Source organism: Pristiophorus japonicus, chromosome 16 (genome assembly GCF_044704955.1).
Source record: "Pristiophorus japonicus isolate sPriJap1 chromosome 16, sPriJap1.hap1, whole genome shotgun sequence".
NCBI lineage: Eukaryota > Metazoa > Chordata > Chondrichthyes > Pristiophoridae > Pristiophorus > Pristiophorus japonicus.
In genome coordinates, this window is record NC_091992.1 from 64140046 (window position 1) to 64167388 (window position 27343).

General features: G+C 44.7%; 1 protein-coding gene across 2 annotated transcripts in view; it reads left to right on the forward strand.

Moving 5' to 3' along the window:
• The window catches only part of LOC139226555 (protein phosphatase PTC7 homolog), a 102197-nt gene that overhangs the window by 24311 nt on the left and 50543 nt on the right, over positions 1–27343 (forward strand). Inside the window, exons 2-3 of one of the 2 annotated variants that reach the window (XM_070857393.1) lie at positions 5613–5792; positions 18405–18603. In XM_070857393.1, coding sequence (XP_070713494.1) covers positions 5613–5792; positions 18405–18603 — 379 coding nt within the window. The remainder of the gene's footprint in view (positions 1–5612; positions 5793–18404; positions 18604–27343) is intronic. The other variant, XM_070857394.1, reaches the window with a different exon arrangement.

A 27343-nucleotide genomic window follows, 5' to 3' on the forward strand; every position in this document is an offset into this window, starting at 1 on the left:
GGCAGCACTGTCAGAGACGAGGTGGTACAGATGCCTGCAGGGTATGTAGAGCTGGCACAAGAAGTGGTTTCACCTTGTGCCACAGGTGGAAAACACAGCTGTTACCGGCATTATTTGCCATCGGCTGAGGTGAGCTCTCTGCCTATTTGTAGGAACATTTTGCCTTTATTGACTTTTTATGGAAGCTTTGTTAAGCTCGCTGGAGGATAGTGATGATTGCAGCAGACACATTTAAAAGTGAACATGTCTGAAATGTACTATGTACAGTAGCGACCTCCCAATCCCTCGGCCTCCTCTGTTCAAGTTAACAAAATAAAACCCAAATCTACCTTCATAACTATACCTACTCATTCCTGCTGGGATCCCAGTGAATGATGGAATCATAGACTGATTCAGCCCATCGTGCCTGTGTCGGCTCTTCAGTAGAGCAGTCCATTTAATCCCACTCCCCGCTCTTTCCCCATAACCCTGTAACGTTTTCCCTTCAAGTATTTGTCCAACTACTTTTTGAATGTTGCTATTGAATCTGTTTCCATCACCCTTTCAGGCTGCGCCTTCCAGGTGACAACAACAACTCTTTCTTTATTTTAAGTTTCCCCGTGCCATCTCTGGCTGTTTTGCTGTTACCTTCAATCTGTGCCCTCTGGTTACTGACCCTTCTGCCACTGGAAACACTTTCTCTTCATTTACTCTATTAAAACCCTTCATGATTTTGAACACCTCTACCAAATCTCCTCTTAACCGTCTCTGCTCCAAGGAGATCAACCCCAGCTTCTTTAGTCTCTCCACTTAACTGAAGTCCCTCATCTCTGTGCACCCTCTCCCAGGCCTTGCCATCCTTCCTAAAGTGCCATGCCCAGAATTGAACACACTGCACCAGCTGAGGCCTAACCAGTGATTTATAAAGGTTTACATAATGTCCTTGCTTTTGTACTCTCTTCCTCTATTAATAAAACTCTATGTTTTAACATTATTCTCTGTGCTCAGCTGTCATATCCTATCTGTAATGGGATACCCAGAATTGTGCACCATACTCCAACTGTGACTCAACTAATGGCTGGGATTTTGAAGAGAAGGGTGGGTTGGGGGCGGGGGTGCTCCAAGGCAGTTGGGCAATCCGGGGTGGGGGGGGGGGGGTGGTGCGGAGAGGATTATAGCGGGGATGAAGGGAAGATCGTGGCCGGCCTGAGCACCATCGCTGTGGTGGGTGGGGGTCTGGGGGTTGATTGGAGGCCTCATGAGGAGGTCTCCGAGTGAGAGGGATAGGTTAGGCAGGGACCCTGGATCCAGGAGGTAGGTATAAAGCCACTTACCTCCTGAATCCAGCAGTCCTTGCCTTGCTGTAACTGCTGGGTTTCACGAATTGTGTGAAACCCATCCACGCGCAGTTAAAAACATAATCATAAAATTATAGAAATTTACAGCACGGAAGGAGGCCATTCGGCCCATTGAGTCCACTCCGGCCGACCAAGATCTATCCAGCCTAATCCTACTTCTCAGCTCTGAGTCCGTAGCCCTGTAGGTGCAGCATTTCAGGTGCACATCCAAGTATTTTTAAAATGTGGTGAGGGTTTCTACCTCTACCACCCTTTCAGGCACTGAGTTCCCCCTGGATGAAAAAATTTCCCTTCGTATCTCCTCTAAACCTCCCCTCAATTACTTTAAATCTATGCCCCCTGGTTGTTGACCCCTCTGCCAAGTGAAACAAGTCCTTCCTATCCACTCTATCCAGGCTCCTCATAATTTTATACACCTCAATCAGGTTTCCCCTCAGCCTCCTCTGTCCCAGCATCTCCAATCTTTCCTCATAGCCAAAATTCTCCAGTCCAGGCAACATTCTTGTAAATCTCCTCTGCACCCTTTCCAGTGCAATCACATCCTTCCTGTAATGTGGTGACCAGAACTGCACGCAGTACTCCAGCTGCGGCCTAACCAGTGTTTTATACAGTTCAAGCATAACCTCCTTGCTCTTGTATTCCATGCCTTGACTAATAAAGGCGCGTATTCCATATGCCTTCTTAACCACCTTATCTACCTGGTCTGCTACCTTCAGGGATCTGTGAACATGCATTCCAAGCTCCCTTTGTTCCCCTACACTTTTCAATGTCATTCCATTTAATGTGTATTCCCTTTCCTTGTTAGACTTCCCCAAATGTATTACCTCAATTATCTGGATTGAATTCCATTTGCCACTGTTCTGCCCACCTGACCAGTTCATTGATATCTTCCTGCAGTCTGCAGCTTTCTTCTTCATTATCAACCACACAGCCTATTTTATTGTCATCTGCAAACTTCTTAATCATAACCCCATCAAATACAAGAAGGCTCCTTTGCAGCTCAGTAACCTTGCCCTTTGAGTATCCTTTTTATATATGCTGATAAAAGCTGTTGTTGCTTCCATGTTTATTGACTTGCCGGTTTCCTTTCACAACAACCTCTTGGCTTTGCTAGTCTCCCTTTCTATAAGAAATCTAACCAGTGTAGTTGTTGGTCTGTAACTGGGACATGTGCAAGCCTGGTCCTTCAGTGTTACTAGGTGGACACTGGCAGCTGATTAATGTTGAATCTGAAACCATAGATCACTAGCATCAACAAGCTCCAGTGCAGCAGTCACATTATCTACACCCAACTCCATTTCTGCAGGAGCCGAGAGCTGGCTGGGGCCTTATCTATTGAGAATGGAATTCACAACCAGTCATGTAATTTCTAGCTGCTGTTGTGTTTGCGTTGGTTATGTTGAGCAATGTGGATGCGGTTTGCTCCCATTCTAGTTACTCCCGTTGGGCTGGAACAGAAAAGTCGTCTGAGTCAGTTGCAGAGTTGACCCACAGTAGCTGTATGTGCTACATGCTGCTGTCTAGGACTTTAAAAAAAATCTTCTCTGGATGTGAGTGTCACTGGTAAGGCCAGCATTAACGATCCCGTCCTTAGTTGCCGTGAGAGGATGGTGGGCCACCTTGAACTGCTGGCATTTTCAATAACCATGGATTTGCTGGGCTACTTCAGAGCACACAAGAATCAAGCACATTGGTGTGGGAATGGAAGCACACACAGAGCAGACTGTGTAAGGAAGGCAGGTTACCTTCCCTAAAGGACATTGGTGAACAGAGAAATTTACAGCGCAGAAGGAGGCCATTTCAGTCCATTGTGTCCGCGCCGACCAACAAAAAGCAGCCCTGAAGGTTACATATAAACCAATGAACAATGGCGGAAAGGTAAAGAGCATCCAGCCCAACCAGTCTGCCTCACACAACTGTGACACCCCTTGCACTGAAACATTCTACACTCCACCCCAACCGGAGCCATGTGATCGCCTTGGAGAGGCAAAAACCAGATTTAAAAACCTGGGAAAATTCCTCTCCGACCCACCCAGGCGATCGAAACTAGTCCAGGAGATCACCCTGGCCGTATTCGATTCGCTTAAATACTTACCATCGTATCTGCGCTGGCCGGCAAGAGGGGTTATCCAGTCTAATCCCACTTACCAGCTCTAGGTCCGTAACCCTGCAGGTTACGGCATTTCAAGTGCCCATCCAAGCACCTTTTAAATGTGGTAAATGTTTCTGCATCCACCACCCTTCCAGGCAGTGAGTTCCAGACCCCCACAACCCTCTGCGTGAAGAAGCTCCCCCCCCCCCTCAAATCCCCTCTGAACCTTCCTCCAACCACCTTAATGCCCCCTTGTAATTGACTCTTCCACGAATGGAAATAGGCCCTTGCTATCCACTATATCCAGGCCCCTCAATATTTTGTACACCCCAATGAGGTGTCCTCTCAGCCTCCTCTGTTCCAATGAGAACAAACCCAGCCTATCCAATCTGTCCTCATAGCTAAGATTCTCCATCCAGGCAGCATTCGAGTAAATCTTCTCTGCACCCTCTCTAGTGCAATCATGTCCTTCCTATAATACGGCGACCAGAACTGCACACAGTACTCCAGCTGTGGCCTAACCAGAGTATTATACAATTTAAGCATAACCCCCCTGCTCTTGTATTCTATGATTCGGCCAATAAAGGCAAGCATTCCGTATGCCTTCTTAACCACCTTATCCACCTGGCCTGCTACCTTCAGGGATCTGTGGCCTACCGCTTAATGTGTATACCCTTTCCTTATTAGCCCTCCCCAAGTGCATTACCTCATACTTCTCAGAATTGAATTCCATTTGCCACTGCTCTGCCCACCTGACCAGTAGATTGATATCCTCCTGCAGTCCATGACTTTCCTCTTCATTATCAACCACACAGCCAATTTTAGTGTCATCCGCAAACTTCTTAATCATACCCCCTATATTCAAATCTAGATCATTGATGTATACCACAAAAAGCAAGGGACCCAGTACTGAGCCCTGCAGAACCCCAGTCACAAAAACATCCATCAATCATTGCTCTTTGCTTCCTACCTCTAAGCCAATTTTGGATCCAACTTGCCACTTTGCCCTCGATCCCATGGGCTTTAACCTTCATGACCAGTCTACCATGTGGAACCTTATCAAAAGCTTTTCTAAAATCCACATACACTACATCGTACGCACTGCCCTCATCGACCCTCCTGGTTACTTCAAAAAATTCAATCAGGTAAGTCAAACACGATCTTCCCTTAACAAATCTGTGCTGACAGTTCTTAATTAATCCTTGCCTTTTCAAATGTAGATTATCCTGTCTTTCAGGATTTGTCCCAATAATTTTTCCGCCACTAAGGTTAGGTTGACAGGCCTGTAATTACTCGGCCTATCCCGTTCTCCCTTCTTAAACAAGGGTACTACATTAGCAGTCCTCCAATCCTCTGGCACCATGCCCGAATCCAAAGAGGACTGGAAAATAATGGTCAAGGCCTCTGCTATTTCCTCTTTTACTTCGCTCAACAGCCTGGGATGCATTTCATCCGGGCCCGGGGACTTATCTACTTTCAAAGCTGCTAAACCCTTAATACCTCCTCTCTCTCTGTTTATTTCATCCAGAATAACACATTCCTCTATTGCAGTATCTGCATTGCCTCTTTCCTTTGTGAAAACAGATGCAAAGTATTCATTAAGAACCATACCAACATCTTCCGCCTCCACACGGAGATTACTCTCATGGTCTCTAATAGGCCCTACCCTTTCTTTAAAATTCTTTGAATTTGCATTCTCTGGATTATTATTCCAGAACCACAACCCTTACACTACTGTGCCCTCGTAGGAGCAGGAGGCAGGAATCTTCTTTGGTTCCTGATTCACTGTGTCGCTGTCTGTTAGACTAGATTCAAGTCGGTCAAGTCGCAGACTAGCACTTGAGGTGTGCAAGCAGCTCCCTAGTTGATGTATTTTCCACCTGTTATGATTAGATATTTCCAATTTTGTATTTGCTACAGATGGTTGCTCAGTTTGAATTGCAGATACCATAAAAGAATAATCGCTCACAAGAAGCCTGTCATTTGGTAGATGCCTGACCACGAGCTAATAGTGTTAATCCAGCAGGGATTCCAGTTTCAAATGGAAAGTCTACTGAACTGCAGAACTCCGTTCCTCCCCAAGCTTTACCTCCTCTTCCTTCTCAAAGACAATAATCCAGTCACAGTTCTAAGGGGACCAGTGCTCTTTATAATGTCTTACTGTTTGTCTCTCTTTGTGGCAGGGGTGGCAGATGGTGTTGGAGGATGGTGGGATTATGGTGTGGACCCGTCGCAGTTTTCCACTACGCTGATGCAAACCTGTGAGCGGCTTGTTCAAGAAGGACTATTTGTTCCCAGCAACCCTGTGGGTATCCTCACGGCCAGTTACAATGAAATGCTCCAGAACAAGGCTCCATTACTGGGTTAGTGCATCATTTGTTTCTTGGTGATGAGAAGGAAACCTAGCTGTCAGACTAAAATCACAAATACTGCTGGATGTTTGCTTATCAAAGGAAATCTATCTACGTGTGTCCGTGAGGGTGAGCAGGGGTCCTAAATACTCCATTATTCAGTGCCAGAGATTTAAACTGTATCAATGTTCAAGTAATTTTTAACGATATTAAATCGATGAATTTGTGCACACCAATTGATGGTTTACGGTGACTTTTTGGATTAGATTGAATGAGACAAGTTGGGCTATTTTGGTGATATTCATTCAATGAATGTGGAGTGTGATAATTAGAATCGGAGTCATAGAATAGTTACAGCACGGAAGAAGGCCATTTGGCCTGTCGAGCTCGTGCCGGCTCTCTGCAAGAGCTCCCCAGCTAGTCCCACTTTCCTCGTAGCCCTGCAGTTATTTAACTGCACTAATTTGCCTGGAATTTCAACTCTTCTAACAGCAGAATCTGTGTGAAGCGAGATGAAATAGCTCTGAAGTTTGTGGAATTTTAAGTGCAAGTGGTTTGTGCCTATAGCCACTTTATGCTTGGCTGTTTGTTCAAAAGTCCCTTCATCCGAAGCAGTACTTGCCAACAAAACTATCGACGCCCCAAGGTTCAAAAGGCAAGTTTCCACCGATTGCATCTGTTCAGGAAGTTTCATCACATAGTGCCCACATTCTCAGGCACCCATGGTAGTGTGAATCCAGCTTTGATCTGCAGCAATCAGCAGTCAATTCAAGCACTAGCTACAAAAATTACTTGAAGAAATCCGTTTAAATTTCAGGCAGTTGATCTGACCTTTGTACATAACACCGCTTTACCAGAGAGAATCCTAATCTGTGCCGGCTCTCTGCTCGTGCCCCTCGGCCAATCCCACTCCCCCAACCTTTCCCCTCCACCATCAGGCAGTGCATTCCAGATCCTAACCACTCGCTGCATAAAAGTTTTTTATTACATCACCTTTGGTTCTTTTGCCAATCGCCCTTAAATCTCTGTCCTCTCGTTCTCCACCCATAGTGGTTAAGGCCATGTAAGAAAAAACTTTTTTTACGCAGCGAGTGGTTGGGTTCTGCAATATGCTGTCGGAAACACTGCTGGAGGCAGACTCAATCTTGTCTTTCAAAAAAGGAGTTGGATAAGTATCTGAAGGACAAAAATTATCCCCAGGTGTCTCTATTCCTGCACCCCCTTTAGGATTGTACCCTTCAGTTTATATTGCCTCTCCTCATTCTTTCTACCAAATGTATCACTTCACACTTTTCTGCGTTAAATTTCATCTGCCATGTGTCCACCCATTCCACCAGACTGTCTGTGTCCTCTTGAAGTCTACCACTATCCTCGCTGCTCACTATACTTCCAAGTTTTGTCTCATCTGCAGATTATTGAAATTGTGCCCTGTACACCCACATCCAAGTCATTAATATATATCAAGAAAAGCAGTGGTCCTAGAACTGACCCTTGGGGAATACCTTCCTTCAATCCGAAAAACAACCGTTCACCACTACTCTATTTCCTGTCTCTTAGCCAATTTAATTAATTCAATTATAACGATGCTCAGATTAAACCTTGCATGCTTCTCTTGCCATATTTTAAGGGCACATTTATTTGCACACTGCTCAAGTGATTAAAATGCAATATTGCCAACTCTTACGAATGAATCGTGGTACACACGATTTTTAATGAAAAGTTAGCCTAACTGATTATCGCAATTCAAATCTGAAAACTTTTTTTCCTAATGTATTAATCTTTGTCACGCCTCCTGTGATTGGCTGCTGCTGGGACATGTGGGTTAGGTCAGGGGTTCTCAACCGGGGGTCTGCCAGAAGGTTTCAGGGGGTCTGTGAATTGGATTGTCCCATTAGTTGGGTTTTCCCATCCGAAGTCTCCCCTGCTCCAGTAACGTGATGATTGGAATAGTCTCGGATACAAAGACTGCATGCGCAAGTTCTCGCCGGTGGAAACCCTTTGCACTGTGGCTGGGCGAGTTTCTCTGCTTATCACTGGCTTCTGTGGATTTATCTTGGTACGTCTTTTATATTGCTTCTATATTCATAGAATAGCTCACTCACTGCTTTTAATAAAGTAGAGAGGGAATTAGAACATCTTGAAAGCTGAGTTGAGAGCGGGGAAATGCACGAGTGTTGCATGGGCCGAGGTAGCAAGCCTTCCTTTCAACCCTCTTCTCTCCCTTCGTGTGGAGCCGTCCTGTGTCGGTTGGAAGCTGGTTATGCAGCTGAAAAGTAGGAGGTGCAGCTCAAGGATGTCACTCTTCTTAAACAGAAATCATAGGAATATAAAAGCAAAATACTGTGAATGTTGGAATCTGAAATAAAAACAGAGAATGCTGGAAATCACAGCGGGTCAGGCAGCATCTGTGGAGAGAAAGAGTTAAGGTTTCGGATCAACGACCCTTCGTCAGAAATCACAGGAATATGTTGTGTAAACCGTGCCAGACCTAGTTTTGGGTCTTGTGCAGGGCTTGACACACAGCCTGTGCTGAGCTGCTGGCCGGGAAATATTTTTTGAGTACCCATGTGCTTGAAACAGGAGATGTCAAATGCCCCGGAAGAGGCAGGACAACCAATAATGGTGGGGCTGGAGCTGGGACACGACTCGAATAGCAGCCAGAAAAAAGTATGTGTCAGAGCTGTCCACAGTTGCTCCCTGTGACCACCTCTGAAATGTAAAAACAATTGGGTGAGCACATCTTTTTCCAGGAAGGTTAGTTTTCTTAACCAATGACTGGAAATGTATTGATTGTGTTGAAGAGCATAAACTGCAATTGGTAATAAAAGCCAAGCCCAAAGTATGGAAGCGATGTATGGAAGTGAATGGAACAGGAAAGCTGCAGCATATTGGTTGAGGTTCAGAAAACAATGCACACATTATAACATCGTGCAAAAACGTGCAGATGCACTGCTGTAAGATACAATCTGCTGGGGTTCATGCAGAAAGCTTACAGTTTATAAACTCTCAGATCTGTGCTCCTGTTAAACTCTCTGAAACTCTGTCATAGATGGGAATTAACTTGATGAATCATTTACAATGAACGATGTTTTTCTCATTAAACTGGTGGCTGGGGAGGGCGGACACATCAATGGAGAATGCACATGCCACATGACCTTGGAGGGGTGGGGGGGAAGGAGGGCGGAAGAGAGAGATTAGGCAATCTCGGGCCTGCGTGTTGGGGTTTGGATTGAGATAAGAGGAAACGGTAGCTTCGCGACCAATTGTAGCATCATTACTGCTATCCTTGCTCAGATCTGGTAACCTGGCACAGGACAGGATCTGATTTGGCTTTGATGCTCCCCGCAATGAAATCTAGGCTGACATTTCAATGCTGCACTGTCTGAGTTGTTGTGCCATCTTTCGGTTGATGCATTAAACGGAATCTTCATCTGTCCTCTCAGGTGGACAGAAGCAATCTTCTGGTACTATTGAAGGAAGAGCAGGTAAATTCTCCCAGTATTCTGGCTAACATTGCTCAACCCACACCACCAAAACCTGATTCCTGACATTGCAACCGTGACTACACTTCACAGATACTTCATTGGCTGTAAAGCGCTTTGGGACATCCTGAGGTTGTGACAGGCGCTATACAAATGCAAGTTTACTCTTTCCAAACAGCACTGTGCTAAGACTTGGGATCTAAACATTCCAAGCACTTTTCTTTGCTGTTTACTTCAGACCACAGAGGAAGGCAGAAGGGGAGCAGTTGGCGAGGGGATGTTTACAGTGGTGATTATGCAGTAATGTGCTTCATTATAACCTCATTGGGGTGGGCAGTCCATCAGTGGTTTGTTGGCATTGGAACACATTTCTCTGCTGTTCAATGGGTGTATGCTGGGTGTGTGTGTGAGTGATTGTGTGTGTGTGCTGGGTGAGAGTGGTGTGTGTGTGAGAGTGGTTGAGTGTGTGCTGGGTATGAGTGGTTGTGAGTGTGTGTGCTGGGTGTGAGAGTGGTTGTGTGTGTGCTGGGTGTGAGAGTGGTTGTGTGTGTGCTGGGTGTGAGAGTGGTTGTGTGTGTATGCTGGGTGAGAGTGGTTGTGCGTGAGTGAGTGTGTGCTGGGTGTGAGAGTGGTTGTGAGTGTGTGCTGGGTATGAGTGGTTGTGACGGTGTGAATGCGTGGGCTGGATGTGAGTGTGTGGTTGTGTGTGCGCGCTGAGGATGTGGGTGTGAGTGCGTGGGATGGGTGTGCGCGGGGTTGTGTGTGAGCGCGTGCGGGGTATGGCTGTGTGGTGATGAGTGCTGGAAGCTCAGCAGAACAATCTTTGCCTTGTGTACTTTGTGTGCGGCCAAAACTTCAGTCCGTACAGTGCCAAAGGAACTGCTGACCCGTGGAAGAAGCCTGTCTTGTGACGGGAGTGGAAAGTTGGAGACCTTTTTATAGAAGAGCTTCAGGCCAAGGGAAAGTATTTGGTGCAGCCAGAACTGACATTGTACCTGTAACTGGACATTGCTGCTGCTGTTGGAGAGGAGCTCTGATCTTACTGGACCTGCATGATCACCTTCGACTCTTCCCATTCATGATTTGAGTTTTATAACCCGAGTTAAAAGGTTTAAAAAAAACCCAACTTGTTGCAGTCAGTGCTTTTGTAGTTAATTCAACTGCGACAACAATTGCATACATATAATTTGTGTGTGGTTCCATGGAATGGTGCGTGCCTTGTTGGAGCTGGGAGGAGAGGGTTGATTGCAGGTGGGAGACATTTACACATGCTTCCTTTAACAGGCACACTTGGGTTCATTAGCAGGGAGGGAGAGCGAGCAGCAGCTCGTGCCCTGGGGTGGATGTGGGCATGTCACCAGGGAGCACATGTAATGCTAATTCAGTAGACGTTACCAGCAACTCTTCGGCACATTGTCTTGGAAAACTCGGAGCATTAAAAATACACCAGTTTAAAGATTTAAACTGTTCCTTTAAAGCTTTCATGGGGTGGTGGGGGGGGGGGGGAAGACATTTTAAAAAGTACAGTGCCCAAAAGGACAAAATTCACAAGGAGATCTGGAGATTTTATTTTTCCTTCAGCACTTCCTTATTTATGTGCATTCATTCTTCCACCTGCACAAAGTACAACCACACAAATTAAACCGTTCTTTGTCTGGATGCAGCTCAGTTATCAAGTGCATTCTTTTCAAATCTTGGGTGTATTTTTGAAGTATTAAAATAAAACTGGTTTAACTGCAAATTGCTGAAAGATTTAATCTTTTAATTGTAATGAGGTTGTAGTTGCCCTTCATCCATTAGAGTACGTTTTAAATCCTTTCAGGGGATGGGGTATCACTGGCGAGGCCAGCATTTATTGCCATCCCTAATTGCCGCGCTGCTCCCAAAAATGACAGGGAACATTGATGGGGAGTTCCAGGATTTTGACCCAGCGACAACGGCGATATATTTCCAAGTCAGGATGGTGTGTGACTTGGGAGGGGAACGTGGAGGTGATAGTGTTCCCATGCGCCTGTTGCCCTTGTCCTTCTAGGCGATAGAGGTCACGGGTTTGGGAGGTGCTAACCAAGGAGCCTTGGTGAGTTGCTGCAGGGCATTTGTTGCACCATTGATTAAGGGAGTGAATGTTGAAGGTGGTGGATGGGGAGCTGATACGTGGATTGCTTTGTCCTGGATGGTGTCGAGCTTCTTGAGTGTTGTTGGAGCTACACTCATCCAGGCAAGTGGAGAGTATTCCATCACACTCCTGACTTGTGCCTTGTAGGTGGTGGAAAGGCTTTGGGGAGTCAGGAGGTGAGACACTCGCTGCAGAATACCCAGCCTCTGACCTGCTCTTGTTGCCACAGTATTTATGTGGCTAGTCAATGGTGACCCCCAGGATGTTGATGGTGGGGGATTCGGCGATGGTAATGCCGTTGAATGTCAAGGGGAGGTGGTTAGACTCTCGCTTGTTGGAGATAGTCACTGCCTGGCACTTGTGTGGTGCGAATGTTACTTGCCATTTATCAGCCCAAGCCTGAATGTCTTCCAGGTCTTGCTGTATGCGGGCATGGACTGCTCCATTATCTGAGGAATTGCGAATGGAACTGAACACTGTGCAGTCATCAGCGAAAATCCCCACTTCTGACCTTATGATGGAAGGAAGGTCATTGATGAAGCAGCTGAAGATGGTTGTAGTCCTGGACCCTGGCATTTGGCAGCAGTTTTCAGGCAGGGATTGAAAAAGAATGAAGATGGAATGATCCCTGATACTATACCTATAGATTCTGTTGACGGCTGTTGATGCTCCGAAATCCACTGCTCGGATTACACAGCACTGGCTGGAACACCTTGCATTAAAAAATATACTTGACATTTGGGCACCACTGACAAGCCAGTAGTTACTGCCCATCATTTAGGGGATTAAGAGTGAAGCACATAGTGTGGGACTGGAGACATAAACTCAGTACTCGAGATGTAACCAGAACAGTTCCAGCATGACGACCTTCAATATTTTATTGACTTTGGCAATATGACTCATTAATAGGCCAGAATTTACTGTCCGAATAACGGTGGAACAAATGGTGCTCACCGTTATGCATAAACTGTACAGCAACTGCAGGCGAGGGCAGATGTGCAGTTAAACATGAACATCTGCATGTTGCTGTCCGTGATTTGCTGCTCCACTGTTAGCTTTGGGAAAACAGCATCTTGCTGTCTCTCACTATCGACATACATTGAATGGTGTGACGTTCCTGTACTTCAATGCTGTATATAAACTAAACTCGCCATGGAATGTGAGGGCTGGTCTACTTCAGTCCAAGTAACCTTTTTAACAGCGTGATATGTCTTAATTACTGCTTACAACATCGCTGGCACTGAAAGTGTGGGGTCTCATTCCTTCAGCTTTTAATTGTTGGAGATTTTTAAATTACATTATTGTTTTTCTTTTTTTACTCTCAATCCACTCTTTCTTTCTGTCTTTTTATTTCACTTTCTGTGCCTGATTTGAGATTGAAATCATTATCCTAACTTGCACTTCTGGGTTCAGACTCCGCAATCGTCAATCCTTCAATCTGATTGGTTAAGGAGATAGACCATTGCATGCCCTGTAGAGGGCGACATGCCGTTTCCATTCTCCATCTTGCCTCATGGAAATTAACCGGGCACGGGCAAGTCTAACTGACGGTGGGTGCCGTTCATTCACTGGTTACGGTAAATGTTAGCTTTGATTACCGCACCAAAATGGCTGGACGTGGTATCTACGGCCCTTCCTAGGTCTCGGCTTCTTTCTCGGGCAGTTCAATGCCATTCATTGAGTAACCTGTTTATTGCTTCAAATGTAGCATTGAACTTCACCTGTCATGGTTCTGACCACTTGCAAATTTAGCCTAGGCTCTTTTTTTCCTGGGCTGCTTCAGCAAATTTGACCAACTTACATTATGCTTATGAATCCAAGTTGTTTATATGGAAACTGTAGGGACCACATCATTATTCCTGCACTCAATACATCTCTCCAGCCTGACAGCCCTTCCCTGGCAAGTACAATTTCCTTCTTTATCAACTAATTTCTCGTCGCCGTGTTTTCACTAGTGCCTTAAACTTGTGCAGCAGTGTTTTGTGTGGAACGTAATGGAATGCTCCCAAGAGGTCTAAGTACATTACCTCACGGTACACTCCAGTGTCAAGCAGAGAAGTGAGAGACAGTATAAAAGTAAAAGAAAGGGCTTGTATGGGTATGAAGAATAGCAGAGATTCCGCGGACAGGGAGAGATAGAAAGAACAACAAAGGGATGCAAATAAAGCGGCAAGAGCTGCAAAAAGGAAAACGAGATAAAACTGGAGAGAGGTATTGGGGATGATACTGAAGGTTTTTAGAAATATATTAAGGCAGGTGCAGTGATATTGTAATTGAAAATCAGGAAATGGCAGACTTGCTAAATACTCACTTTGTATGGGTCTTCACAGTGCAGGATGAGGATAAAATAGCAGAGATACAAGGAAACTAACAAATCGAGTGGAGGAACTAACTAGATTTGATATAAGTAGGACAAACAAATGAGATTAAAGAAAGACAATTCTCTAGGACCTGATGGATTCCACCCCAGGGGATTCAAAGGAGTACGTGAGACAATAGTTGATGTCATGATCTTCCAAAACACTCAATTCAGGAATTGTCCCCTTGGATTAAAAAATTGCCAATGTCGTTCTACTATTTACAAAGGGTAGGAGAGAAAAGAGAAAATAATAGGCCTCGTAGTCTGTTGTGGAGAAGTTATTGGGGACAGAGTGACTGAGCACTTGGACAAATCTGAGCTGATCAGAGAGCCAGCATGGGTTTGCAAAGGGCAAGTCATGCCCTACAAACCTAGTTGAATTTTTTGAAGAGTACCTATGGATGCTATTTGTATGGACTTCCAGAAGGCTTTCATCATCATCCCACGTAAGAGACTGTTAACAAAAATGAGTGCCTGGTATTGGAGGCAGCCTATTGGGAATGAGATAGGAGACAGAGAGTAAGGGTAATGGATATGTTGGCATCATGTGTCCCCCAGGGGGCCTCAGCTATTCACTATATTTATAAATAAGGAAATAGAGAGTCATGTTTCCAAAGTTGCTGACCCAGTTAGGTGGCCCAGTGAACAGTGTCGATGGGAGCAGAACCGAGATTAATGGATTTTTGTTAGGCAAGGGTATAAAGGGTTACAGAACCAAGGCGGGTAAATGGAGTAAAGATACGGATCAGCCATGATCTAATTGATGGCGGAGCAGACTGGAGGGGCGGAACTCTTGTTCCTATGTCCAGTTGAGATGATTGATTCATTCTCATTTGATGTTAAAAGTCAGTGATTATTCCAGCAGGATCCGCCTGAAACTGTTATCTACCAGCCCCTAGATTATTTTCCTAGTTAATCCTCAGATTTGTTCCTAATTGACTGCATTACTTTGTCAGTTATTACTGCAAGATGTAATGTTTTGAGAGTTAATTGATTTTGTTTTTAAAGCTAGATACCATGTTGTTTGAGCATGGCACTGAAGTGTCAGTCCAGATTATGTACTCTAGTCTCCGGAGTGAATCTTCTGACTCAGGTGCAAAAGTGCTAGAACTGAGCCAAAGGTGGAATCTCATATCGAGACTTGCCACAACTTCCATTTCTTGCATGTTATCTGGGTGACATGCTGTTACCAAGACAAAATGACTGCTTCCCATCATGGAGCAGTCACACAGCAGGTCTACCAACTCTTGGCTTCACACTGCTTTGAGTATTGCCTATTTGGTTGTTGAGTGAAGTGTCCCATTAAAATAACCTTCCGGTTTTCTTATACACTTCTTATCTCCTTATAGAGCAAACTGTCTTTTAGTACTGTGACTGGGTGGGGGGGGGGGGCTTGTAGCATACCTCTCCTATTGGCTCTACCCGTTCCACGTTGGATGTCCCACCAGTCTAGTTCACTGCAGCATTTCATTTCTACACAATGAACTTTAACTTTACTGGTGTCTAACACGGCTACGCCGCCTCTGTTGCTTCCTGATCCTTCCTTGCTGTACGTATCTGTTTACCATCTTCTGAGGTTTGCTATGTTCCTGCTATTCATAGATTTGGCCAACATTTATCTCTCCGCCAAGACCACTCAAAAAATTAGATTTGATCATTTATCTCATTACTGAATGTGGGAGCTCGCTGTGTCAAATTGACTGTCGCGTTTCCCACATTACAACACTGACTACACTTCACAAGTACTTCATTGCCTGTGAAGTTTATTAAAAAGTACTATTTAAATGCATTTCATTCGGGCTGCTGCAAATGCCTCGTCCTAGTATTTCTAATGTGCATGTGCATATATACCTTATAATACTCTCTGCCTCACCTCTCCCATCCCCCAGCCCTTTGCTTCCAGTTATTGATATCTGGTTCCTCTGACACGAGCTGTGTTCATACATATCCATTGGCTACCTTCAGTCGCTCTTGTTTGGGTCCTGATTTTGTCTCCAACCAAATGTTTCTTGATGGTTCCCTCAGTATTCTGTGTATGTCTGTGTTTCTGTTTTAATCTGAACTCATCACTCCTGCATCAGTCTTCCTTGGCAGGAAAATAGCCTTAGTTATGAATGAAAGTGGTATCATGGTTGCTCACCACTTAGTTAGATCCTCATCGCTTCTACCAAACGAAGAGTATACCAGAAAACATCCCCTAACATTAGAGTAATATCAGTAATGTGAGACATGAGGTGTGGTGAATGGAGCGAGCTCGGGAGGTCGTGACTCTGCACCTCTGGTTTCCAAAGTTCCTCACCTCGTGTCTGGGTCTGTTGTAGACTCATTGATAGACACTGATCGCTATGATTAGTCAACAACTCCATTATCATTGCTTCATGCAACTACCAGGATAGTAGAAGGTGAATTACATGTACTTTAAACTTTTTTTTGTCTGGCAATTTCTATGGCCCCCATTTTACCCAGCACTGGGCACCGTTTTTTTGGTGCTGAAGCTCAGTTGAAAGATTCCCCAATGTTGGGACGCCAGCGTCTACTACCAGCGCCAGAATGTTTGGCACCATACATTCTGGCGCTGGTGTACCTGGAAAGGAAGGTTGCACGCCATTTCTGGCCATAAGGCCAACTTTCCCCGCCAACAACATTTTCCAAACCGGCGCACAGACCCTAGAAGCACCATAGGAAAGACCCTTACCTGCAGTTCGAGAATCTGCGCTGGCCCGCTGCTATCCCCAGCCGAAGGGACTCCCAGTCTCTTTATAAATAAACTTTTAGGGAATTTAAAAAGCGAACTTGAACTATATGCAAGTACAAAAATAAAAAGAAAAATGTAAACTTACAAATAATGCAGCTCCTGCGATGAAGACTCTAAGCAGCTTTTTTTTGCGCATGCACAATGACTTGGCCATTTTTTTTGGAGCACATGCGCTGTGCGTTTCAGGCACACGCTGGCAGCCCCGCCCTGCGAGATCGACTCGGGCAGTGCCGGTGCCAGAAGGTTGGAAGAAAGTTTCGGATTTTTATTTTCAGTGCCGAGGGGCCAAAAAAAAAACGGGCGTCCAGGTGAGTGAGCGCCATTATTTTTAATTGGGGAAACTTGGGCCCAATGTAACTTGTGTTTTGGAACAATTCTATTTTGTGGCTTTTAAAAGCCATGTATAATTTCTCCCTGCATTGTTTATCTCTATATGGAACGCTAACATTGGAACCCATCCTATCTCTTTCAGTATCCCTTCTGACCTTTTGCTTCAACTCCCAGACCTAGTTTCTGTGTCTTGTGTATGTTGCACCAGCTCCTCACCCACTCGAGGGCTGTACTCACCTTGGGTCTGCTCCATATATGCCATTTTGTGCACTCTGGGTCAGATACAGGAATGGAGTAAATCGCAGTAAATGAACTTGTGTGAAAGCCACAGCGATAGAGGGAGAAGTTGAAAGGAGGAGAGGTGCACAAAGATAGTCTGAAAGAAATTAGATGCAAACTGAAAGGTTGACTCAACAATGATTAAATAATATGAGAGAGAGAGAGTGCACGCACCTGATCACGTTGCAAGTCCTCAGTGCTTCACACTCAGTTAATGACTTTTGACATTCTGTTATGCTTGTAGGCAGACATGTCAGCCTTCCCGTACCAGCCATGTGTCTCAAAGTGGGATGAATAACCATTTTTAACATTTTCTGCATTGGTGCTCATAACCAATTTCTTCTCCTCTAGCTTGTTCTTGTATTTGTCTTTGTTTACTGTACAACCCATACTTTAGCAGTACAGATTGAACCTCTCTGGTCCGGCACCCTCGGGAGCTGGCCGGTGCTGAAACAGCGAATTTTCCGAACCACAGGAGGTCAGTGCTGGTGATCGTTGAGGCAGGGAATGTTGGTGATTGGTCATTTCTGTCTGTCTCAGGTCTGATGCCCCTTCACTGCGCCGTCAAGTCCCACAATTCCACAATGAGGAAGCAGAGTGAGAGGCTGAGCATCACAGGAGCACTCAACAGTGTGCTCCAGGCCCAGGAAAGCGGCAGTTCTGTCACGGGTGCCGAACTACGGATGTTTCCGGACCAGAGAGGTTCAACCTGTAATCACCTTTATCTTTATTCTCTGGTATTGCTCTCATTATTGCTCACTGGGTATAACAATCCTGTCATAAAACAGTGTGTCCTCCAGCTCACCGCCTACAAGACTATAGGCGGCTCAGTTGCTTCCATGAATGTGATTGGAGGCAAGGTGGAGCAATTAAGAAATTGCTGATGAATGATCAGCAATTGGGCTGAATAGTTTAATTGTTAACAAATTCAGTGGAACTCTAAACAAATCTGTCATATATGCACTAATGGACACCTTATCCAGTATAAATGACTCGTTGTTTCTGGTTGGACTAAATAGCCTTTTCTGTTAATATCCGACTACGCTCAAGCTTTGAAAAGTCCGCAGAGTTGAGCCTGTACTTTATGGGCTGAATCTGAAACATTCACCTTTTTTTGTATCTGCATATTGCTTTGCTATATTGCCAGTATTTTCTATTTGTATTTGATTTGCAGCATTGTTTTTTAAAGATGTTCAATTTACTATAAAGGTTCTCCTCTCCTCCTTTAGGTATATGCACCACCCGGCTGAGATTGCATTATGCTGTTGTCCAGCTCCTGATGCACCTGTTCATTTGTTCACAGGTAGCTGTACTGCCTGTCTGATCATTCTGGACAGACAGAAACGCTGTTTGTACACCGCTAACTTGGGAGACTCTGGCTTTCTCATCGTGCGTGATGGCAGGATCATTCACAGATCCGATGAGCAACAGCATTACTTCAACACTCCCTTTCAGCTGGCAATCGTACCCCCTGAGGCCCAAGGGTCAATCCTCAATGACAGGTAAGAGGAGCTACGTGTGAGATAGCAAGGTGAAGAATGAGTGAGTGAGGAAATGGAATGTTTTACCTGCAGTACCATCTGATCAAGTGTGCTCAGGTCCGGCATGATGCATGCAATATTTCCAGAGGATATGCTTTTGTTCTGAATATTGAGCACTTCCCTAAAACACCATTATGGCTCCTCCAATTGCTGGTTGTAGTATTTTCCAAACTGGGGGAACATTGAGTGCTAGGACAAGCACTGTGCTAATCACCAAATCCAAATTAATTATTTCCCTTTCAAATTCTTTCTTTACCTGAACTCCCTGAAGCTCTCCATCTGTGGCTGACTGGAACCTGGAACCTTTCTTACCGGGCTGATGTAAGATAGCCTCTAACAGATCAAACAAGCAACAACAACTTGTATTTATATAGCACCTTTAAAGTACTGAAACCTCCCGAGGCACTTCACAGGAGCGTTATGCCATTTAAAAACACCGAGCCGCATAAGTAGAAATTAGCGCAGGTGACAAAGGGGTAGGTTTTAAGGAGGGTCAGAGAGGTTTAGACAGAGAGTTCCAGAACTTGTGGCTTAAGTAACAGAAGGCACGGCCAGCAATGGTTGAGTGATTATAATCAGGGATGCTTAGGGCAGAATTAGAGGAGCGCAGACATCTCGGGGGTGGGGGGTTGGTTGTGGGGTTGGAGGAGATTAGAGATGGGGAAGGGGCGAGGCCATGGGGAATTTGAAAATAAGGATGCGAATTTTGAAATCGAGGCGTTGCTTGATAAAGAATCTAGGAGGAATTTCTTGTGGCGAGAATGTGGAACCTGCTACCACAGAGAGTGGTTGATGCAGATAGCATTGACCCATTTAAGGAGGTTTGCTGCATATATGAGGGAAAAGGTGGGAAGAGGCTCATTCGGCGTATAAACACGGGCAGAGTTGAGCCGAATGGCTGGTTTCTGTGTCGTAGATTCAATGTCATTCTATCCAATTCTCCATTTAAATGTTTTCACACTATCTCCCACCATGTTCAACACCTTCTGCATAAAATATTTCAATCTAAACTGATGGTGCATCTTCGGAGCTTGAGCCCCTGTCCCTTGGTTCTAGAGTTTGGGGCAATTTTGAACATATTGGGGTTCAATTTATTTATTGCACTAAGGATCCTGAAAACTTGAATAAGAGCTTCCCACCCCCAGTCTTCTCCTCACCCGCTCTTCAGAACTGTGATGCTTGAAGTTCGGTATCAGTTTAGTTGTTTGGGGGATATTCTTGTATAGTAGCCAGAATTGTATACTGCACTCCTTCAGAAGTGTTCTGCAAACCCAGTCCAGAACCAAGCCTACTTGGATTGCAAGCATGGCTTGTCTGTATATACCAAGGTCTGGAGTTTCTTGGAGATGCTTTTGCTCAACCCGGTTTCTGGTTGGTATCAGCCATTGGAGCTGCGACTGCCTCCATTTGTTCTCTCCCAATTGGGTTGGTTCCATTGGCACTGACCACTCTCCTGTATATCTCCCAAATGGCCATCCTCTATGAATGAACCTCTACCATCATGCTTTCTCACAATGACTAACTCCACACAGTAATGATTTAAGCTGGGACATCCTGGTCTGTTGTGACGCAGTTGCGCACTACACAGAACATTCATCACCTGAGCCACCGGGGGAGCTCCTGAGCGCCACATTTCTAACGCATGTAGCATCATATCCATCTCCGTTCCCACTTGGAGCAAATGTAATGATTGGGCCTTTTATTGAACTGAATCTCAATGCTAGTTAGTGTTCCAACGCATGAATCCTCCACGACTCTGGAAAAGTTGCTGAGGGCACCATGTCTATGAGCAGTGTCTGTGAAGACACCAATACCCTGAGTCTGGTGGTTATAAACAACTTTTGATGCCGGTGTCTGCTCAGTCGATCTTTGTTCCCAAAGTGGTCCTGACAGCTGGGACTTGCGAGTTCTGTTGAATTCCATATTTTGATTCTGCAACACAGATTTCCTTTTTGCTCAGTAGCAGTTGTGACAGCTGCAGTTTTGTGCCGTTCTGTCTCATGTTGAAAAGATCCTATTCTCTTTTGCTTGGATTAGTGAACTAGGATGAGCTCCCATTTTAAAGACCTGGTCACAGTCCATAAGGATGAGGGAAGTAGTTGGGATCCATCTTATAATGAGTAAATATGCAGAGTAAGTAAGGAGGAACGGTTTCGACTGGCAGGAAGGAGGTGGGGTGGCATTGCTGGTTAAAGAGGAAATCAATGCAATAGTAAAGGACATTAGCTTGGATGATGTGGAATTTGTATGAGTGGAGCTGCGGAATACCAAGGGGCAGAAAACGCTAGTGGGAGTTGTGTACAGATCGCCAAACAGTAGTAGTGAGGTTGGGGACAGCATGAAACAAGAAATTAGGGATGCAGGCAATAAAGGTACAGCAGTTATCATGGGTGACTTTAATCTACATATTGATTGGGCTAATCAAACTGGTAGCAATGCGGTGGAGGAGGATTTCCTGGAGTGTATTAGGGATGGTTTTCTAGACCAATATGTCGAGGAACCAACCAGGGAACTGGCCATCCTAGACTGGGTGATGTGTAATGAGAAAGGACTAATTAGCAATCTTGTTGTGCGAGACCCCTTGGGGAAGAGTGACCATAACATGGTAGAATTCTTTATTAAGATGGAGAGTGACAGTTAATTCAGAAACTGGGGTCCTGAACTTAAGGAAAAGTAACTTTGATGGTTTGAGGCGTGAATCGGCTAGAATAGACTGGCAAATGATACTTAAAGGGTTGATGGTAGATAGGCAAACATTTAAAGATCACAAGGATGAACTTCAGCAATTGTACATCCCTGTCTGGAGTAAAAATAAAACTGGGAATGTGGCTCAACTGTGGCTAACAAGGGAAATTAAGGATAGTGTTAAATCCAATGAAGAGACATATAAATTGGCCAGAAAAAGCAGCAAACCTGAGGACTGGGAGAAATTTAGAATTCAGCAGAGGAGGACAAAGGGTTTAAGTAGGAGGGGGAAAATAGAGTACACGAAGAACATAAAAACTGACTGCAAAAGCTTCTATAGATATGTGAAGAGAAAAAGATTAGTGAAGACAAACGTAGGTCCCTTGCAGTCGGATTCAGGTGAATTTATAATGGGGAACAAAGAAATGGCAGACCAATTGAACAAATACTTTGGTTCTGTCTTCACGAAGGAACCTTCTGGAAGTAGTAGGGGACCGAGGGTCTAGTGAGGAGGAGGAACTGAAGGATATCCTTATTAGGCGGGGAATTGTGTTCGGGAAATTGATGGGATTGAAGGCTGATACATCCCCGGGGCCTGATAGTCTGCATCCCAGATTACTTAAGGAAGTGGCCCTAGAAATAGTGGATGCATTGATGATTATTTCCAACAGTCTATCGACTTGTTCCTATGGACTGGAGGGTAGCTAATGTAACACCACTTTTTAAAAAGGGAGGGAGAGAGAAAGCGGGTAATTATGGACCGGTTAGCCTGGCATCAGTGGTGGGGAAAATGTTGGAATCAATTATTAAGAATGAAATAGCAGCGCATTTGGAAAGCAGTGACAGGATCGATCCACATCAGCATGGATTTATGAAAAGGAAATCATGCTTGACAAATCTTCTGAAATTTTTTGAGGATGTAACTAGTGGAGTGGACAAGGGAGAACCAGTGGATGTGGTGTATTTGGACTTTCAAAAGGCTTTTGACAAGGTCCCACACAAGAGATTGGTGTGCGGAATCAAAGCACATGGTATTGGGGGTAATATACTGAAGTGGATAGAAAACTTGTTGGCAGACAGGAAGCAGAGAGTCGGGATAGATGGGTCCTTTTCAGAATGGCAGGCAGTGACTAGTGGAGTGCCGCAGGGCTCAGTGCTGGGACCCCAGCTTTTTACAATATACATCAATGATTTGGATGAAGGAATTGAGTGTAATATCTCCAAGTTTGCGGAAGACACTAAATTAGGTTGCGGTGTGAGCTAGAGTGGGATGCTAAGAGGCTGCAGGGTGACTTAGACAGGTTAGTTGAGTGGGCAAATGCATGACAGATGCAGTATAATGTGGATAAATGTGAGGTTATCCACTTTAGGGGCAAAAACACGAAGACAGAATATCATTTGAATGGTGGCAGATTAGGAAAAGGGGAGGTGCAACGAGACCTGGGTGTCATGCTTCATCAGTCATTGAAAGTTGGCATACAGGTACAGCAGGCGGTGAAGAAGGCAAATGGTATGTTAGCTAGGGGATTTGAGTATAGGAGTAGGGAGGTCTTATTGCATTTGTACAGTGCCTTAGTGAGGCCTCACCTGGAATATTGTGTTCAGTTTTGGTCTCCTAATCTGAGGAAGGACGTTCTTGCTATTGAGGGAGTGCAGCGAAGGTTCACCAGACTGATTCCCGGGATGGCTGGACTGACATATGAGGAGAGACTGGATCGACTGGGCCTTTATACATTGGGGTTTAGAAGGATGAGAGGGGATGTCATAGAAATGTATAAGATTCTGACGGGACTGGACAGGTTACATCCGGGTAGATTGTTCCCGATTTTGGGGAAGTCCAGAACCAGGGGACACAGTCTTAGGATAAGGGGTAAGCCATTTAGGACTGAGATGAGGAGAAACTTCTTCACTCAAGAGAGTTGTTAACCTGTGGAATTCCCTGCTGCAGAGAGTTGTTGATGCCAGTTCATTGGATATATTCAAGAGGGAGTTAGATATGGCCCTTACGGCTAAGGGGATCAAGGGGTATGGAGAGAAAGCAGGAAAGGGGTACTGAGGGAATGATCAGCCATGATATTGAATGGTGGTGCAGGCTCGAAGGGCCGAATGGCCTACTCCTGCACCTATTTTTTATGTTTCTATGAAGGTCGATAACCAGAGGACACAGATTTAAGATAACTGTTAATGGAACCAGAAGAGATGAGGAGAAATGTTTTTGCACAGTTATGATCTGAAAGGTGATGGTTGCTGATTCAATAGTAACTTTCCAAGGGATTTGGATCTATACTTGAAAATAGGGAAAAATGGTAAAAAGACAAATTTAAAAGCTCTTTATCTGAATGCACACAGCATTCCTAACGAGATTGATGAGTTGATAGCACAAATAGAAATAAATGGGTATGACCTGATAGCCATTACAGAGACGTGGTTACAAGGTGACCAAGGCTGGGGACTGAATATTTAGGTGTATTTGACATTTTGAAAGGATAGACAGAAAGGAAAAGTAGGTGGGGTAGCTCTTAATACTGAATGAGATCAGCGCACTAGTGCGAAATGATATTGGCTCAGAAGACCAAGATGTAGAGTCAGTTTGAGATAAAAAATGATAAGGAAAAGAAGTCACTGATGGGAGTAGTCTATAGGCCACCTAACAGTAGTTACATTGTTGGGCAGAGTATAAATCTAGAAATAATGGGGGCTTGTAAGAGAGGTACTGAAATAATCATGGTAATTTTAATCATATAGATTGGACAAATCAAATTGGCAAAGCGAGCCTTGAGAATTAGTTCATAGAGTGTATTCGGGATGGTTTCTCTGAACAATATGTTGTGGAACCAACCAGGGAGCTGGCTATTTTAGATCTGGTAATGTGTAATGAGATAGGATTAATCTCACAATAAAGGATCCTCTAGGGAAGAGTGATCATAGCATGTTAGAATTTAAAATTCAGGGTGAGAAACTTGGGTCTCAAACTAGTAATCTGAACTTGAATCAAGGCAATTACAAAGGTATGAAGAGAGAGTTGGCTAAAGTGGACTGGGAAAATAGATTAAAAGGTAAGACGCTAGATAAGTAGTGGCAGACATTTAAGGAGATCTTTCATAACTCTCAGCAAAGATATGTTCCAGTGAGTGAGAGAGACTGTAAGAGAAGGATAAACCATCTGTGGCTAAGTAAGGAAGTTAGGGATGGTATCAAATTGAAAACAAAGGCATACAACGTTGTGAAGATTAGGTAGGCCAGAGGATTGGGACATTTTTAGAAACCAGCAAAGGACAACTAAAAATATAATAGAGGAAGAACATAGATTGAGAGTAAACTAGCAAGAAATATAAAAACAGACAGTAAGAGCTTCTACAGGTATATAAAAAGGAAGAGAGTAGCTAAAATAAACGTTGGCCCTTAGAGGATGCGACTAGGGAATTAATAATGGGAAACAGGGAAATGGCAGGGACTTTGAACAAATATTTTGTATCGGTCTTTGCTGTAGAAGACACTAAAAGCATCCCAATAATAATCAAGGGGCTATAGGGAGGGAGGAACTTAAAACAATCATTATCATGTGAGAAAAAGTACTAGGAAAACTAATGGGACTAAAGATGGATAAGTCCCCTGAACCTGATGGCTTGCACCCTAGGATCTTAAAAGAAGTGGTTGCAGAGATAGATTACAACCAATGCATCCACTATCAAAATTCTCTGGATTCTGGAGAGGTCCCAGCGGATTGGAAAACCGCAAATGTAACGCCCCTATTCAAGAAACGAAGGAGGCAGAAAGCAGGAAACTATAGACCAGTTAGCCTAACATCTGTCGTTGGGAAAATGCTGGAGTCCATTATTAAGGAAACAGTAGCAGGACATTTGGAAAATCATAATACAATTAAGCAGAGTCAGCATGGTTTTATGAAAGGGAAATCGTGTCTGACAAAATTGCTAGACTTCTTTGAAAATGTAACAAGCAGGGTGGATAAGGGAGAACCAGTGGATGTGGTGTACTTGGATTTCCAGAAGGCATTCGATGAGGTGCCACATAAAAGGTTACTGCACAAGGTAAGAGCTCATGGGGTTGGGGGTAATATATTAGCATGGATAGAGGTACGGCTAAATAATATAAAACAGAGTCTGGATAAATGGCAAACTGTAACTAGTGGGATGCCACAGGGATCAGTGCTGGGGCCTCAACTATTTACAATCTATGAATGACTTGATTGAAGGGACTGAGTGTAATGTAGCCAAATTTGCTGATGATGCAAAGATAGGTGAGAAAGCAAGTTGTGAGGAGGACATACACAATCTGGAAAGAGATATAGATAGGTTAAGTGTGCAAAAATATGGCAGGTGGAGTATAATGTGGGAAAATGTGAGGTTATCCACTTTGGTAGGAAGACTAAAGAAACAAATGATTACTTAAATGGAGAGAGACGACAAAATGCTGCGGTACAGAGGGATCCGGACGTCCTTGTACATGAAACACAAAACTTAGCAAGCGGGTACAAGCAATTAGGAAGTCAAGTTGAATGTTGGCCTTTATTGCAAGGGGGATGAAGTATAAAAGTAGGGAAGTCCTGCTACAACTGTACAGGGTATTGCTGAGGCCACACCTGGAGTACTGCGTTCAGTTTTGGTCTCCGTATTTATGAAAGGATATACCTGCATTGGCGGTAGTTCAGAGAAGGTTCACTAGGTTGATTCCGGAAATGAAGGGGTTGTCTTATGACGAAAGGTTGAGCAGGTTGGGCCGATACACATTGGAATTTAGAAGAATGAGAGGTGGTTTAACAGGGTAGATGCTGAGAGGATGTTTCCCCTCATGGGGGAATCTAGTTCTAGGGGCCATAGTTTCAGAATAAGGGGCCGCCCATTTAAAACTGAGATGAGGGGGAATTTCTTCTGAGGGTCGTGAATCTTTGGAATTCTATACCCCAGAGAGCTGTGGAGACTGGGTCATTGAATATATTTACGGTGGAGATAGATAGATTTTTGAACTATAGGGGAGTAAAGGGTTATGGGGAGCGAGCAGGGAAGTGGAGCTGAGTCCATGATCGGATCAGCCATGATCTTATTGAATAGTGGAGCAGGCTCGAGGGGCCAAATGGCCGACTCCTGCTTCTATTTCTTATGTTCTGATATAAAATGAAAAATGTGCAGGGCTGTGGGGAAAGAGCAGGGAAATGAGGCTAATTGTCTAGCTCTTTCAAAGAGATGGCACAGGCACGATGGGCTGAATGGCCTCATGAACTGTATGATTCTAGGATTGAAGAGTTTAAGCTGTGATGAAGCTGGATCTCCCCATCCACCCAGCTGCGGATGTGTGGCACATGGAGATCTGAAGATGAGGAGCAAAATGCTGGAAAATGTATCTTCTAACTTCATTGAATTTTTCGAGGAAGTAACAGGAGAGTCAATGAGGGTAGTATGTATGATGTAGTGTATATGGATTTTAGCAAAGCTTTTGATAAGGTCCCACATGACAGACTGGTCACGAAAGTAAAAGCCCATGGGATCCAGGGCAAAGTGGCAAGTTGGATCCAAAATTGGCTCGGAGGCAGGAAGCAAAGGGTAATGGTTGATGGGTGTTTTTGTGACTGGAAGGCTGTATCCAGTGGGGTTCTGCAGGGCTCAGTGCTGGGTCCCCTTCCTTTTTGTGGTATATATATCAATGACCTGGACTTGAATGTTGGGGGTATGATTAAGAAGTTTGCAGATGACACTAAAATTGGCTGTGTGGTTGATAATGAACAAGAACGACTGAGTGGAGGAGGGGTGGAGGAGAGGAAGAGAGAAAGGCTGGGGGGAGCGGGAGGGAGGGGTTAGGAGAGGCTGGGGGGAGAGGGAGGGAAGGGTTGGGAGAGGCTGTGGGGAGAGGGAGGGGTTGGGAGAGGCTGTGGGGAGAGGTTGGGAGAGGCTGTGGGGAGAGGGAGGGAGAGGTTGGGGGAGGCTGGGGGAGGGAGGGAGGGGTTGGGGGAGGCTGGGGGGAGAGGGAGGGAGAGGCTGGGGGGGTGGTGGGGAAGAGGGAG